Source organism: Elephantulus edwardii, unplaced genomic scaffold, assembly GCF_000299155.1.
Source record: "Elephantulus edwardii isolate Elephantulus edwardi_28Jun2011 unplaced genomic scaffold, EleEdw1.0 scaffold00427, whole genome shotgun sequence".
NCBI lineage: Eukaryota > Metazoa > Chordata > Mammalia > Macroscelidea > Macroscelididae > Elephantulus > Elephantulus edwardii.
In genome coordinates this window covers 474,462-491,521 of record NW_006400177.1, presented here as the reverse complement: position 1 = coordinate 491,521, position 17,060 = coordinate 474,462, and the positions used below count along the sequence as shown (strand labels likewise).

At 43.1% G+C, this 17,060-nt stretch overlaps 2 protein-coding genes across 2 annotated transcripts in view; one reads left to right on the top strand and one right to left on the bottom strand.

The window, feature by feature from the left end:
- NPHP3 (nephronophthisis 3 (adolescent)) overlaps positions 1 to 3,379 on the top strand; it is a 55,964-nt gene extending 52,585 nt beyond the window's left edge. Inside the window, exons 24-27 of the mRNA XM_006902547.1 lie at positions 906 to 1,146; positions 1,981 to 2,106; positions 2,590 to 2,705; positions 3,199 to 3,379. Of these exons, the coding sequence (XP_006902609.1) occupies positions 906 to 1,146; positions 1,981 to 2,106; positions 2,590 to 2,705; positions 3,199 to 3,379 (664 nt within the window). The remainder of the gene's footprint in view (positions 1 to 905; positions 1,147 to 1,980; positions 2,107 to 2,589; positions 2,706 to 3,198) is intronic.
- Positions 3,380 to 9,510: 6,131 nt separating this feature from the next.
- UBA5 (ubiquitin-like modifier activating enzyme 5) overlaps positions 9,511 to 17,060 on the bottom strand; it is a 17,824-nt gene continuing 10,274 nt past the window's right edge. The window contains exons 8-12 of the mRNA XM_006902546.1: positions 16,259 to 16,386; positions 10,476 to 10,611; positions 10,142 to 10,217; positions 9,916 to 10,022; positions 9,511 to 9,594 (exon numbers count right to left, since the gene is read on the bottom strand). Coding sequence (XP_006902608.1) covers positions 9,511 to 9,594; positions 9,916 to 10,022; positions 10,142 to 10,217; positions 10,476 to 10,611; positions 16,259 to 16,386 — 531 coding nt within the window. The remainder of the gene's footprint in view (positions 9,595 to 9,915; positions 10,023 to 10,141; positions 10,218 to 10,475; positions 10,612 to 16,258; positions 16,387 to 17,060) is intronic.

Below are 17,060 nucleotides of genomic sequence, written 5' to 3'. Positions count from 1 at the left end.
TAACGACAGTGTAACGTGGAGTGAGTGCCACCCCTGATCATGAGGACAGTGTGACCTGGAGTGAGTGCTACACTTCATCATGAGGACATGTATCGGTTTTGTTTCCTTGACACAAAGTCATTTTATATTCTGTCACCTTTAAATCTAGAAGAAATTGATAAAATCTGTGCTGAGATTGAGTAATTTTGTCATGAACCTAGCCACTGAAGAACCTGCAGGGCGGTGGGAGAATGAAGACAAGACTCTGGATGCTGCTGGATTTAGTTCATTTGTTTGGATATAAATCAAAATGCATTTATGTGAATATTTTTTTAATTATATTTTTTGTGTTTAAATCAGGAAAAGAGTATTAATTCCACTTCACAGAAATTATTTTATTAATAACTAATTGGGTGCAACCATGAGGAGAATGAGGGATAGAGTATTTTGTTTCCTTAAGTCTATTAAATTTAAAAGTTTACAAAGTTTGGGAAAATATTAATAGGGTTTAACTTTGATAAAGACAGGTGGAGAACTGGGGTAATCTTCCTGAAAGTTCAGGGCCTCAGTCATCAGGAAAGCATTTCAGAAAAGGGCAGGAAAAGAATCTTCAGCTGCACCTTGGGTTTTCACGATTTGGCTTTAAGAGGTGCTGGTGATGCAGTGGTTAAGTGCTTAGCAGATAACCACAGGTCAGTAGTTGGGACCCACCAGCAGCTGCAGGGAGGTTGAATGGTCTGGGCAGTGCTCATCATTGCCTGGACGCCCTGACCTGTGTGGCACCGTCAGGGCCAGAACTGACTCAGCAGCTGGGGCCTTGGCATTTAGATTTAAGAATGAAAACTCTTTGTACCACTTAGTGAGGGCAGAGTCTTCTTCCTATTAGCAACTAACCAGGCTGGACTGTTGTGGGATTTGGTTCACAGCACCGCTGACCAGTTTCTGAGGCGCTCCTTAGAAATGAGGGAGCGTCTGCTAGGACCAGACCACCCGGACTGTGCCCAGTCCCTGAACAACCTGGCAGCTCTGTGCCACGAGAGGCAGCAGCTCGGCAAAGCCGCGGAGCTCTACGAGAGGGCGTTGGACATTCGGAAGCGGGCCTTGGCACCCGATCACCCGTCCCTGGCCTACACGGTCAAGCACCTTGCCATCTTGTACAAGAAAATGGTGAGCAGCCGTGCCCCGCTTAGGCTATACCATGTAAACCATAGCTGTTATCAACAAAATAATTTGTCTTCTGAAAGGTAAATTCTTTTATGTGAACACTTAAATAATTTTATAACGAGCAGCGGCTTAGAAACATTTAAAATATCATTTCAGATTTACTGAATTAAGACTGCTTTGGTTTTGTGAAAACACATTTTAAATGCAAATGCATTCATCAGCATTGTACTTAAGACTTGTTTTTTTCATTACACTTTAGAAGTTGTAACATTTGCCCAGCATTGTTTGCTGCATAAAATAGAGAGATAACAGAGCACTAAACTGTCAAGGCTTAATGAGGGCCTGTTAGTTACTTAAATGAGCTTTTTTTTTTACTTCTTTCTTTACTTTGTATGCAAGTAAATGTAACTATTTTGTTGTTATAGAGCTCTGTAATTGGAATTTCTTAGAACTATTTTTTTATAAAAATGAAAAAGAGAAGTTCTTTCACTGAGTGCAGTTCCAGGCTGTTGGTGGGCCCTGAGCAGGCAGCGTGCTCATGAGAGGCAAGGACAGGACACGGGGTCTCCGATACTCTGGACATGTTGTCAGGAGGGCCCAGTCCTTGGAAAATGACAACATGCTAGGAAAAGGGAAGGGTCAGAGACAGAGAGGAAGAGCCTGTGTGGCGTGGACCAGCTCCGTGACTGTAACAGTGGGCAGGTTTGGACCTGCCGTCCACAGGGCTCCTGAGTCGTCATGGGCTCTACCCAACAGCTCGTCCTGACAGTGGGATTCAGCCTTGGTATTACCTCCTATTACCCTTAATTAGCTTTTTCACTTTTATTCTTCTTTTAGGGAAAACTGGACAAGGCTGTGCCTTTATACGAACTGGCTGTTGAAATTAGACAGAAATCCTTTGGTGCAAAGCACCCTAGTGTTGCCACGGCTTTGGTGAACCTCGCGGTTCTTCACAGCCAGATGGTAAGTTCTTTTTTTTTCCCCAATCCCCCCCCCCCATTTTCACTCTTAAATTGATTTTAGGTGTAAAACGGAAACAAGTCAGGCATAGCAGAGTAGAAGTAACTAGATACGATTTATGACCATCTGCTCTCAGTGCTGTGTGTCAGATGGTCCCTCCCTTTCACTTACCACACTGACTCGGTTCATGGAAGCTGAGCTCTTGTTCCAACTCTAAACTCCCTCCCTTCGTACGCTGTTACCTCTAAGCTCATGGCGTTTACTGGTGATGGTGAGGGACCCACTGCGCAGTGAAAAAGAGGATTTTGTTTAAATTATTGGATTATGATCCAACTTGAGTCTTTTATACCACTTCTCTTCTGTTGTGTTATTAACCTTATCAAAATCTTTTAGGGATAGTAACTTTTTTTTAAAATGCTTAGTCTAGAATACATAGCTAGTAATTTCATAAACCCACTATTACCAAGTGAATTTTCTCTTAATAAGAAAAAGCACATCGAAGCCTTGCCATTATATGAAAGAGCTTTGAAGATTTATGAAGACAGCTTGGGCCGGATGCATCCTCGAGTGGGAGAAACTTTAAAAAATCTAGCCGTGCTTAGGTAAGAGTCTTGGCACTTTCTTAATAGCCGTCCAATTCTAACTTCTTCAGAGCAGCTTCGGTTTGGCTCCTGGAAGTGGTAAAATGTTTCCTGGGGGGTCATTTTCCCTGGTGTTGAGAAGGTATGTGTGTTGTTTTTGCTGACCTAGTTTAAGAAGTCAGAAGGGTCACACGATGGCTGTACACCCTCGACTGTGCCATGGACGGTCCATGTTTAACTGAACTGGCCGAGGGTGATGTAGGCAATTTGTCTTTTTGTGTGTGTTTATCAGAGATGCAGACTGCAAACTTCCTTAGCAATATCTTGCACCATTACTATGCCATATTAATGCTGTGACACTCTGGAATGTTCCACAGCAGGACAGCTGCTGAATAAATGCATCAAAAAAGGAAAGGGGAAAAAATGGAAATTATTCCGAGTTTTCCTAACGAGGTTACTTAAAATTGAGAGCTTGTAATAATTGTCACCTTATGAGCTTTGTTTTTTCTGAAAGCTATGAAGAAGGGGATTTTGAGAAGGCTACTGAGCTGTACAAAAGGGCGATGGAAATAAAAGATGCAGAAACCTCACTGCTGGGCGGAAAGGCACCCTCACAGCAGTCGTCCAGTGGAGACACCCCCAGCGTGAAAATGGCCCATTCGCCCAACATGCTCCTGCCTCAAGGACAGAGGTGACAGTTTGCCTCAGGATAAGGGACAGGGAACATTTGCTCTCTACAGCTTAACTGTGTGATTTAGCTGGTATGTGTATGAAGTGGTACTGGACTACACTGACACTGGAGTGTCCATTCCAACTGTTCTAATTTCCCCGGTTTCCTGTGGGATCCGAGGTGGCCGCCACATTGAATGACAGGTGAATCTCTGTCCAAGAACTGCACTCTTCATCCTTTCAGAAGATACTGGTCGTCTTATTTTGAGTGTGACCCAGTTCTTGGCCTCAGAGATGTTTCACGTGGTGATGGATGATGTTACCAAAGTCTGAGTGTCTTCAGTGAAAGGAATGAGTGATGGGAATCCTTGATGACCATTATTTTTAACTCTCCATTTTCCTTGAGCAGATTGGGCTAGCCCTCTGCTTTCGCATTGGACCTACCCTACCCCTAACATTTCTGGGGCCAGTTGGTGTCAAAGGACCCCTTTACAATACTGAAAAGTCAAGATGTCACTTTGCGGACTAAGGTACCCTGACCCAAACTGGGGTACTCTCTGATTAGACTGGGCATGTTCTGAGTGGTATGGCTACAAGACACCCATCACCTTACAATCCTCTCATACCTGTATGAAAGCTAGACAGTGAAAAGGGAATACTATTTTAATCATCTGTGTAACGGTGTCAGCAAAGCTTGAGCATTACCATGAACAGTCTATGAAGACATACAGCCAGGACCCTCCTTAGAAGAGGACGGGGAGGTGCACGCTGGACATGTTATCACAACAGTCCCTGAAGAGACCGTGTACTCGGTAGGTGGTCAGTGAAAACACAAAGCCTCACGAAGCTGGACCAACACGTGGCAGCAACAGGCTCACGAACAGCCATGACCGTGAGGAGGAAGAGGAGCACGCAGTCAAACCGACTCAGGGGAACTGAAGGTGTCTGCATGGCGGTGGTGTCAACGCAGTGATGTGCCAGGCTTGGTGGCCTTTGCTGACCTGTCACCAAACAGGGACACAGCAGCCTCTGCTTTGTGTAGTTTATAATACAATTTTTTAGATAGTTTGTTTGATATATTTATATATAATTTAAAATTCCATAATTTTAATACTTGTAAGATTTGAATGTACATCAGTTGTTAGAGTGGAAGACAGAACTGCAATTTTAAGAATCTCCTCCCTCAGCTTATACCAGCGGGAACATTCCACATGCTAATAAACATTACAGCACCTGACCAGTGTCCTCATTTGAGGGTTGCTAACAGTTAGAGGGTTTAGGCTGGCATCCCCTCAGGCCTGCTACTCACAGGATCCTTGAACCTGTGTCCTGCGAACCACCCGGCTGGGAACTTAGTAAACTCCCTCCGACCTGAATATACATTTTAGCTTGATCGTTGGGTGAGAGGTCAAGTATGTTTTCCATGAAAGGTGACACTGCTCAGAATCTGCTAGACCTCTAAGGTACTATACTACTGTGTCCTGTGCTGTCAACTCAGGTTGTGGTTGTGCTGTGAAGACAGCACGAACCCACAGCTGATCCCCCAGTGGGTTTTCAGAGGCAGTAAATCACACAGGAGACCAACCATCTTTCTCCCACTGTTGATGGATTCAAACCCCAGGGCAATGTGGCCTGAGGTTAGCAGCACACCTCCCTACCCTCTAGGCCACCAGGCAACCCTGAATAGTAGTAGTGTTGTTGTTGTTATGTGCTATCAAGTTGCTTGCAACTCATAGCAACCCTATGTAGAACAGCCCTAAACCCTGCTCTATCCTGTGCCAAACGTACTGCCTCTCACCCATCCCGATTACGCCAGTCACTGAATCAATCCATCTCATAGAGGGCCTTCCCCTCCTGAGCTGTCCCTCCACCCTCCCAAGCAGAATGTCCTTCTCCAAGGACCTGTCCCTCCTTACAACATGTCCAAAGTATGTTAGACGGAGCCCCAGAATCCTTGCCTCCAAGGAGCAGCCTGGTTTAACTCTGACCACGATGAATCTGTTTTTTTGGCAGTCCAGGGTATTCAACACTCTTCTCCAGCACCACAGCTCAAAGGCATCAATTCTCCTTCTGTCCTCCCTAGTCATTGTCCAGCTCTCTGATGCATAACAAGTGATTGCAAAGACCATGGCCTGTATTAGACACACCTTGGTCTCCAGAGTGACACCATTAATCTTAAGTACCCTGGAGAGGTCCCTAACAGCAGACTTTCCCATCGCAATAACTTTTTTTTTTTATTTCCTGGCTACTGGTGCCAAGAGTGTTGCTCGTGGAGCCAAGCAAACTAAAGCTGTGAACAATCTGAATCTCTTCACCATCCATCCTGATGCTGCCAGTTGGTCCAGTGGTGAGAATCTTTATCTTCTTGACATTGAGGCTCAATCCATATTGAAGGTGCAATCCTTGACCCTCTGCAGCAAGCGCTTCAGGTCCTCTTCAGTTTCAGCAAGCAGGGTTGTGTCATCTGCATAACACAAGATTGTTAATAGATCTTCCACCAATCCTGACGCCACATTTCTCCTCAGATCCCAGCCTCTCGAATAATATGTTCTGCATACTGATTGAAAAGCTATGGATATAGGACACATCCCTGGTGTACACCTTTCTCAATTTTGAACCATGCAGTGTTTCCTTGCTCTGTTCTGACGACTGCCTCTTAGTCCAAGTATATGTTTCACATTAGCATGATCAAGTGTTCTGGGATTCCCATTCTTCAGAGTCAGCCACAGTTTGTTATGATCCACACAGTCAAACGCCTTTGCATAATCAATGAAACACAGATAGATATTCCTCTGGTATTCCCTGCTCTCAGCTAAGATCCATCTAACATCAGCTACAATATCCCTAGTACCACGACCCCTTCTAAACCCAGCCTGGACTTCTGGCAGTTCTCTGCTGATGTGCTGTTCCAGTTGTTTTTGGCTATTCTTCAGTCGAATCTTGCTTGCATTTGAAATCAATATTGTTCTATAGTTTCCACACTCTGTTGAGTCACCTTTCGAATGGGAACAAATATAGATCTCTTCCAGTCAGTTGGCCAAGTGGTTGTTCTCCAGATTTCTTGGCACAACTTGGTGAGCACGTCCAGGGCAGCAAATACGTCAACTGGTATACCATCTATTCCTGGGGCCTTATTTTTTGCTGTTTCCTCCAAAGCCGCTTGAACTTCATCACCATAGGCTCTTGCTCATATGTTATTTCATTAAATTCTTCTAGTGTAAACATGAGAAAAATTAAGACGTAAAGTAAGCATCCTTCCCATTTTCACTTCAGTTCAAGAGAGAAAAGATAAATATGACTAACTTATCTCTGGGTTTGCCTAGATTAGACAGGGATTTTACAGCCATTAGAGCTTGAAATCTGAGTCTTAGCTGTGTAAGTAGCTTCCTGTGCACTTCAGTTCAAGCTGCCAGGGAAAGAACTGCCACTTGCTGCTCCAGGACCCAACAAGATGACCAGCTGCAGCTTGTGTATTCATTCTTGGATTCCACAAAATTTGAGCTTCAAAAAACATATCTTGAAATACTGAAAATGACACTACAGTAAAATTTACTAACTACAATTGGGGAATAATTATTTCAGAAGAACTACTACAGTATCTTGTGATTTCCTATAGTAATGACTCAGATGTTTCCATGTAGGATGCCTATGTAAGATAAAACAACTGAACAAACATCCTCTGTGAACTAATATTATGTTCACAATATGATACACACTGATAAAATATTAGTGTATTAATGTTCACTCTCAGCAGCTCAGCTCATTATTGCCTTCAAGCTGGAACCAGTTCACGGCTGATCCTCCAGCAGGGCTTCTCATATTTCTCCATCGGAGCAGCTGGTGAATTCAAACGTCTGGGTTGGTATTAGAATCCTTACCCACTGTACTACCAGAACTCCCCAATACTAACTAGTATATTAACCCAAGACACCATCACAGTGAACCTAACACTGAGACAGATTCCAAATGTGAACTGGTAGGGTTTAAATTATAATCTATTAATCAGCTTTTACAGAAAGCCATTTAAAAAAAAATAATTATGTGAGGGCAAAGCTTTCTAAGAAAAACTCTTTGCACTACCTTTGCGTTCGTCAGTGTAGGTATGATGTAATACTCTCCTAAGAAACCACGATGCCCATTTTCCCTGCCACTTGAAAGCATTTGCTAGCTGGGAGCTTGGGTGGCCTAGCGTACAGGGAGTTGCACTGCCAGCTCAGAGGGAGGGAGAATCTCTTCCATGCAATTGACAAGTCTGGAAACCTAATGGAGGACAGGCTATGGGAAGTTCCAACTCCACAGTACTGAGTGGTGAGCACCACAAATCCACTGCCTGTTAATAATAATCAAGAAATGACTGGGCCTTTGAGCTTCCGTGCCAGGGCAGTACTCACACTGTCAAGGACCTTCACAAATTGGATCAGCACACAGTTAACCAGTGTGATTTCTCTCTCGTGTTGAACTGCTCCCTACGCTGAACTGGTTAATCAGCCGAGGGGGTCCATTTGGAAGAGGAGCAGCCAATGTTACCAGATCTTGTTTCTTGTTTGGTAAAATCGAGTTAAGTAGCTTTTAATGTTAGATCTTAGGATCTTGGGGGGAGGGGGGAAGAGGACATTTGGTTCAATATAAAGACCCCAACAATGTTGCTGTGAGCATCAGGTAAGAGGGCATAAAAACATTTTTAGAAGTGGACAGGTGTGTTAGCTATTACACCTTATCAAACTGTAGTATTTTTAATTATAAGTGAAACCTTATCAATTAGTATTACAGTGTCCCAAAAAAGAATTTTAGATACAGTATTTTAAAAATTCAGATCATATCTAGTAACTAGGAAATATTTTTATAGATTAATTCAACCAAGTTTTTTAAAACTGTAAATTACTTACTGAGACATCGTAAGATTCTCAAGAGTAGTACATACTAGTCCCACAATGTTCTTGATTTCAGTGTAAACTTAAGAATTAATAGTATTAATCTAGAACCATAAAATGAAAACACTGTACATATTTGGTATTTGAGTCCCAAGATCCATTTTTAGAACTTCATTTCATAAGTAGGTAATATATACTTCTAATATTTCATTATCAATTTTTTTCTTTAGAAATACGATTTAAACATTCATGTCTTAAAGCAAAATCTCATCTATTTTGATGTATTATTTTATACAAGGATGAACCTATAATCTGATGTGGATATCACCGGAAATTTCTTCGAGTCAAGGCTCTCTAAGCTTTCATGTTTTTTTGTATGCAACTCCCAGAACACCAGTTCATCCATTCTTTATTCAGTGGTCGTAATCTAGGCAGGTGATACTCCTCCCCTAAACACAGGTTCTTGTCAGGTCTCTTGTCTTATGTCCACCACTATGGAAAATCCCTCTACAGTATCCACCTACCTAGGAAGTCAGAAGTCAGATTTACATGAAGTAAAATATCCCAGATGTACCCTACATGATGGACATAGTCTGGACGTTTTAGCCTTAATGTAACCCTGGTTCCTCATAAAATACAGTAAATCCAGAGAGACGTGTCACAGATGGAATGGCCAGGGAAGAGTAAAACAAAAAATGCAACTTGTACTTTCTGAAAATACTTTTCTCTCCCTTTTGATATGCCTGTGTCTTCTGTTTTGAGTATGTAATTTACAGATGTACACACTTTTACAGTAGACCACTTTCAGCTGGTACTTCATCAAAAAGCATGTGAGATGTCAATTAGTACTCTCTAGAAACTTTGTAATTCTGGGAAAAATGATGAGATGCTTGAGAGCAACCATCACTACCCTTTTTCTGACCTTCATGCGAATTTATTATTCACTGCTTCTCAAACAACAAAGCACCAGGACCTTCTGAGAATATCATGGAATACATCATCAGATTGGTCCAAAAAAGGAGAAGTTAGCACATTTTAACAGTAAGATTTCAAGGAAATGATCTTGATAACTACCTACGAGAAGAAATAAATTTTCAGAAGAATTACTAATTTCATTAGAGGAGTATAAAGCAACTGTTTATAAATGATTACTTTTTAAAAAGTACAGAAATTCAATAAAGATTTTCTACCAATTGATGTTGCACTAAATTTTATTAGTTTATTTTTCTTTAAACTGCAAAGGAATACGGTTAAAGAAGGAAATAAAATAAATGTTAGGTCACTATCTACATATTCTTCATCTTGGCCATGAGGTCTTCCAAACTTTCACCAGAATCTTCCACTGTTACTTCAAGTCCAGAATCATCTTGCTATCAACAAATGAGAGAAACCGTGAAAAAAATAACAGTAAAGGTCTTAATATTTAGGAATATGTAATGAGTAAGCTTTAACTATGTCCAACAAATTTATAAAAAGTTTACAAAGCCTCTGATTTTTAAGCAAGTGAAGAGTCCTTCAGTTTCCCAACAGTTCTTGAGTGTCAGGCACAGAATTCACTATGATTCAATATGTAGGACAGTTCTACCAAGAGGTATCTTTAAATATATAGAAACTATCTTGATTAATAAAAATCTGTTACACTTGGTAAGCAAAGCGACTTTATGTCTGCTTAGGTCCGACTGCAGAGGTACCTTTTGGGGAACGGTATATGCCACTGTAATTCCTTCAGGTAGGGCTGGAACTGGGCCTGTAGAATTTTTCAGTTCCTCTTCTGAAACCTCTGATACCAACTCGATTCCTATAGAATTCAATTTGATCCTTTAATAGTTTTCAAAGGATTTAATAAATAACTATTAAAATTTGTAAAACAATTACATTCTCTTCCAATAAAGCTTTTGCTCACAGGCACTTTCTTACCCCACTCGTTGTCCTCATGCACTACGGCTTCCTCCTCTTCAACAGCCTCCGGTGGGGGCAGGGCTGCTGCCTTTTTCTGTGCAAATCAAACAGCATCAAGTGGTTCACTCATTCTCAGTTCTCTAAAGCGTTAACCACGAATTAAAATCAGAGCTTGTTAACAAAATTGACAAAGGATTTGAACATACACATCCTTTCATTTGAAGTGTGGAGACTGCATTAAAGCTTTATAGAAGCCAGCATCCATTTCTCTTCTACTCCAAATCTCAATCCCTGTGGCTGCTCTGCGTTCCCACCTCCAGCACGAAGGCGCTAACATGAGAGTGAGGCGCACCTTATGTTCCTCCTGCTGCTTCCGGCAGTTCCTGTCATCACACTGAGGATTGGGCTTCATGGACATGGTGGGGAAGAAGTCTTGCATCGCATTGTAGCCAAGGTAAAAGCTAACGGTACCAAAATTCAGCAGAAACCTAGAGAAACCACCAACAAGGAATAAAACCCAAATATGTACTCCAAGATGTAACAGATTTTAAAAGATTTTGGAATAAGTTACAATCTCTTACAGCATAAAAACCCAGAAAACAAACATTTTAAATCTCACAGGACTGGATCATAGCAGATGCTTGAATATTTTTTAAATAAGTAAATAAAAGATCATTTCATCAACGCAAAAACACTTTTTATGACCACCAGGAAATGTCACTCACTAAACAACAGCTTATCAACAACTTTTAAGATGTATCCTTACTTAAGGAGGTCAATATGTTGATAAAGTATGCCTTAGGAATCTCTGACATATGGTACAAACTCTTCCTGGGAATACTCTTTAAGTGCCATCGAGTCATAGACGACTCATAGCGACCCTATGAACAAAAAGACCTGAACACTTTTATAACTTTCATTGTTTCTCCAAGTTCATAGTGTTTCTGAGGCAAGCTGTTTTAGAAGTGGATGCCACTCCTGCTTCCAGGCTTGTTTTAATCGTACACCCTTCCCAATTTTGAACCATACAGTGTCTCTGTTCTGTTCTAACAACTGCCTCCTGGTCCAAGTATAGGTTTCATATCAGCACAATCAAGTGTTCTGGGATTCCCATTCTTTTCGGAGTTACCCGTAGTTTGTTGTGATCCACACAGTTAAATGCCTTTGCATAGTCAATGAAACACAGATAGGCATTCCTCTGGTACCCTCTGCCTTCAGCCAAGATTCATCTAACATTAGCTATAATATCCCTAGTAGCATGGCCTCTTCTAAACCCAGGCTGCACATCTGGCAGCTCTGTTGATGTGCTGTTCCAGTTGTTTGGGTAATTTTCAGCAGAATCTTGCTTGCATGGTATTAACGATATTGTTCGATATTCTTCACTCTGTCAGATCACCTTTCTTTGGAATGGGAACAAATGTATCGATCTCTTCCAGTCAGTTGGACAAGTGACTGTCCTCCAGATCTTGGCATGGTAGGGTCAAATGTCATTCTCTGCTACCTAAGACCATCCCTTCCATTGTCCCCAACACTTACTGGTTAAGGCCTGCCTCCTCCTCCTCAGTTCCCTCTACCTGTTACACCCAGTCAATGAATGGCAGATGAGGAAGGGTAAGAGGGTTCAAAAGTTACATGCAAGGCAGGGTAATGTGCTAGAGGAGGGTTAAGAATTAGTATTGTAGGACTACACTGATGAGAGGAAAACCAACCAAAGATAGTGAGCGAACACCTCTGAAGTAATCCCTGTTCTGAGGCAGAGTGGCTGGACAAGCTGAGGCTGGAGGTGAGCAGAGGCTGAGGGTCTGGCCTGGCAAACAGTTGAGCTGAGACCAGGAACTTGGGGCTTTTATTTGTAACTTACAATACAGTTTATGATTGTAAACGTACAGCTCAGTGAATTTTAGCACAAACAGTTGCCACCAGATCAAATACAGGGTGTCCCCAGTATTCCATGGGGATGTGCTCTGTCCCAGTCAAATGTCCTTTTGAAAACTTTGGTACAGCCCAAGTGCCAAGTATAAAAGGTAACTGGCCAGAACAACTGGATGCAAACCAATTAAAAAAAATTAACTGACCAGCGGAAAAGATTTGCAAAATATGTTAATCCACAGTGAAGGAGTTCTGGCGGCACCAACCCCGCCATGCACATCTGCTGGTTGGCATCCACCAGCAGCGGCCTGGCAGGAAGGCAGGCAATCTGCCATGTGATCTGCTGCCTCGGAACCCCAGTGGAGGGGCCGCTATGGGTGAGATCCGACTTGGCAACGGTGGGTTTGCTGCATCTGGGCACATTAAGGACATGCACTGCTGTGTGTCATCAGGTCAGAACCAACTCAAAGCTGACCCTCCAATGGGTTTTCAGAGGAAGTAAATGCTCAGGAGCAGATTGCCTGTCTCTTCCACGGAGCAGCTGGTGGGTTTGAACTGATGCCTTTGGCACTGTAGCACAGTTTAACACTAGGGCCCAAGACTCTGTAAGGATGTGTATAGAGAAGACCAAAAACTGAGCAGAGGACATGAGCAGCCAATTCACAGGAACACGTGCTCAACCCTGTCAGCAAGGTGGAGGTGCTGAAGCCCACGTGCTGAATGGCTCCCGCACAGCAAGTGTGAGGATCCTGGAGGATGGGCACTCACTCCTGCTGTGTGACACTGGAGAACTGGGCACTAACTCACCGGCCCCTGATGACCACCTCCTCCTTCTCACCTACCAGACTGAGAAAGATCAGAGACTGACAGTGCACAGTGTCATGAAAGGTGGAAGGGAATGTCCTCCTCCTGGGTGGACCCACCACGGACACCTCTATAGATGGACACAGATGACAGGAGTCATCAAGATAACCAGGGAATAAACTGAGCCATTCCACTTGTAAGAACTCGTACTGTATGGAATCCCACCCAGTGTACAAGAGCATGCCATCTGCTGTCTGCAGCAGTGCTGGTCAGAACAGCAAGTGGCCCAGGGTCTGTCAGTACAGCACGGCATAACCATGATAGCCCCTAACATCTTGTAAGCACCACTTCTCTTTCTGTACTATGTTATAAAACGCTGAGTTAGGGTCTACTAAAGTCTACTGACACTATCTGTTCATATGTGAAATAGTCCAAGAGCATTGCCTGGAGAAATATGTATTTTTTAGAATTTATATGCGATGACTGAAACTCCTGCCTGAGATACAGTACCTCATCCTAAGACGTCCCAGTTTGTTCTTGGGATACTGGAGGCCGAGGGAACACAATGAGGTATATTATAGCTGTTATACGAGAAAAAATGGCCCAAATTAAGGAACACCTAAATGGGCTTTGCCTTTCCAGAAGTCGTTGTCAGTGGCTAAAAAATGTTCTATACTAACGCAGCTTTTTTCTCTTTCTCTTTTCTATACTAAAATGCTTTCTCAGTGTTAGAAAGGTGGCATTGCTGGGTTTCTGTTTTTGCACTTCTTTCTGTCCAACCGAGAGAGGTGATACTGGTGGAAACTCGGTTTTTGCACTCTTTCCTGTTGTCACCTACAGAGGTGATAATGTTGGATACCTGTTTTGTAGCAGAGGTATTAGCCCTGTGTGTCAAGAGTACTGCCTGGGATTGTCAAGGGAACCACTGGAAGTGTACTGCCAGGCCTGCCTTCCATGGGGGCTTGTCATGAACTGACTTACAGCAACTAACCAGAAGAAGATTCTCTTTAGTATGAGTTTAATCAAATGATGAAAGCAAGTGCTTTTAGGCTTACATCCCCATCAGTTGGTTAGACTTGCACAGATCTGAATCATTTGGCTAATGTCCTACAAACTACTAACTTTCAGCCTTACACCAGCAATGCTGCGCCATGCCAACGTACAGCAGCCCTGAGGACAGCGTGGTGCTGTCCCAGGGGCTCCCGAGGCCACACCAGTGACCGCAGCAGATGCCACCTCTTCCATGGAGGGGCCCGCAGGTGAGAGACACCACCCCGCTGACATTGGCATGAGAAGCCAAGCGCTTCCACACTGCACCACCTGCCCCTTCTAGGGTCTGTGTGAGTCAACACTGACCTGGTGCCAGTGGGTTTGCTGTGCCACTGACAAGAGCTATCCAAGTGAAGAATGGTGCATATAAGTTATGTTTTATGTATATTTTATGTAAAAGCTTTACAGCATGTATATAAAAATCACACACACAATGATATCCATATTAAATGTTTACATATAAATTAAATCTTAACATACACACTTATGGACATAATACACAACCATCTGTGGAGGACCGGCTGCAGGGCCCTGGGATACCAAAATCCACAGATGTTCAAGTCCCTATATAAAACAGGGTAGTGCCTGCATCATCCACACACAACCTTCTGTGCGCTCTAACTCAGCTCTAGATGCCTTGTCATACCTAATGCTAGGTGAATAACATTCTAACTAGTCCACACACATCCTCCCATGTGCTCTAAGTCAGCACTGTTATGTGCTGTCAAATCCCTTGCAACTCATAGCAACCCTGTGTACAAGAGCTCTGAACTCTGCTCTATCCTGAGCCAATCTCACTGTCTCTGACACACCTACCCCCATTACTCCAGTAACTGTGTGACTCCATCTCATCTGGGGTCTTCCTCTCTTGCACTGTCCCTCCACATTTCCAAGTATGCCCCTCTCCAAGGACTGGTCCGCCTGGCTACATGTCCAAAGTATGTGAGATTGAGCTTCAAAATCCTTGCCTCCAAGGAGAAATTTGGTTTCATCCACTCTCTCCAGGACAGATCTGTTTGTTCTCTTGGAAGTCTATGGTATGTTCAACACTCTTCACCAGCAACACCACTCAAAGGCATCAATTTTTCTTCTGTTATCCTTAGTCATTATCCAGCTCTCTGATGTATATATAGCAAATAATTGAAAAGACCATGGCCTGGATCAGGTTAAGTCTCCAGACTGACATCAAGTTGCTCCTCAGTACTCTAGAAAGGTCCCTGACAGCAGACATCCCCAATGTAATTTGTCTTTTGATTTCCAGGCTACTGGTACCAAGACTGTTGATTATGGAGCTAAGCAAGCTGAAGCTGTTAACAATCTCAATCTCTTCTCCATCTACACTGTGCTGCCAATAAGCCCAGTGGTGAGAATCTTTGTTTTCTTTTTTTTTTTAATCTTTGTTTTCTGATGTTGACATGCAATCCAGAGAGAATCTTTGTTTTCTGATGTTGACATTCAATCCATATTGAAGGCTGCAGTCCTTGACCCTCTGCAGCAAATATTTCAGGTCCTCCTCAGTTTCAGCAAGCAGGGATGTGTTATCTGCATAGCACAGATTGATGAGTTTTCCTCCAATCCTGATGCCACATTCCACCTCATGGAAGTCCAGCTTCCTGAATGATCTGTTCCATATCTAGACTGAAAAGGTACGATGAAAGGATTCTGCCATGCAGCGTTTCCCCATTCTGTTCTGACAACTGCTTCCTGGTCCAAGTATAGGTTTCACATAAGCACAGTTAAGTGTTCTGGGATTCCCATTCTTCTCAAGGTTAGCCATAATTTGTTGTGATCTACACGTCAAATGCTTTTATATAGTCAATAAAACACAGATACACTCCTCTGATACTCTCTGTTTTCAGCCAAGAAGACCTATAATACCTAATGTTGCTGTTTTGTGCCTTAGATCAGACGGGCCCACAGGTGACCTTCCAGCAGGTTTTCAGAGTCAGAAAACTGAATGAGTGGAGACTGCCCATCCTCCTCCCATGGAGCAGTGGTGGATTCAAACTGACTGCCTTGGGAACTGCAGTGCAGCTTCTTAACACTAGGCCACCAGAGCTAGCTTTTAATACCGAATACTGTGTAATGCCAAGTAAACAGCACTGTCACCTCATCAACACCCATCTCCCCGCGCTGTTAGTTCCAGGTGACCTGTAACACCTAATATCATGTAACGCCAAGTGAAGAGCATCTGTACCTCCTCCTTAGCCCTTAAGAGATTGCTCTGATCACTTAATTAATTCTTCCTGGATATTTTCCATCCTCAGCTGAACGGAGAGGATTGACGACACTATACGAAATAAAAATATCTAGAACTAAAATTACTTAGCTGGTGCTATTTTATCAGCATGAAATACATTTATTTCTAATCAAAAGCAAATTATGGAGACAACTCAGCCCTCACTTACTTACTTCAGCACGTTCTGTACCAGGATGCCAGCAACCACACCCATGGTGGTGGGAAGACTAGCTGCACAAACCCCTTCCCTCTTCAGAGTCTTCTCATCAATGTTGGCCGCGACCACAAGAGGGGGTGCACACTGCGTGAAAAGCAATGACAAGAGGCATCTTTCAAAACAGGAAGGTAACAGAGAACAAGATGCTCTAAGCAACAGGCCGTTCCATTCTAAGCATGTTTTGGTTGTTTCTAATTATAATACATTTCCAATTCTTTTAAGGGGTCAGTTAGCCTAGTGTCTAGAATTGGGCGGGCTGAATCACCATCTGTTCTGTAGGACAGCTGCACAATCTCCTCTGTGACAGACTGCCCGCCTCTGAAAAAAGACCACAGGGTCAGCTATGAGGGGTTCTGACTCAACAGCAATGAGAGAAAGAACTCTAAGGAGGAGCCCTGGTGATGCAGTGCGTAGGTTTCTGGCTGCTAACCAAAGGCTGACAGCTCAAATCCATCAGCAGTTCTCAGGGGAAGATGTGCAGGCGAAAGGTCTGCTTCCATCAATATCATGGTCTTAGGGGCCCCACGGGGCAGATCTAATCTACCCTGGACTGAAGAGTCAACAGAAAACAAATTCAACAAAATCAACAATAGCAACAAGTTTTAACTGGAGTACCTACCAAGAAAACAGAACCACAATGAACAGTGTGTACTACAGAGTGAGTGCCTAACAGAGAGCCACGGTGAACAGTGTGTACAGTGAAGAGAGCCCACAGTGAACGGTGTGTACAGTGAGAGCCCACAGTGAACGGTGTGTAC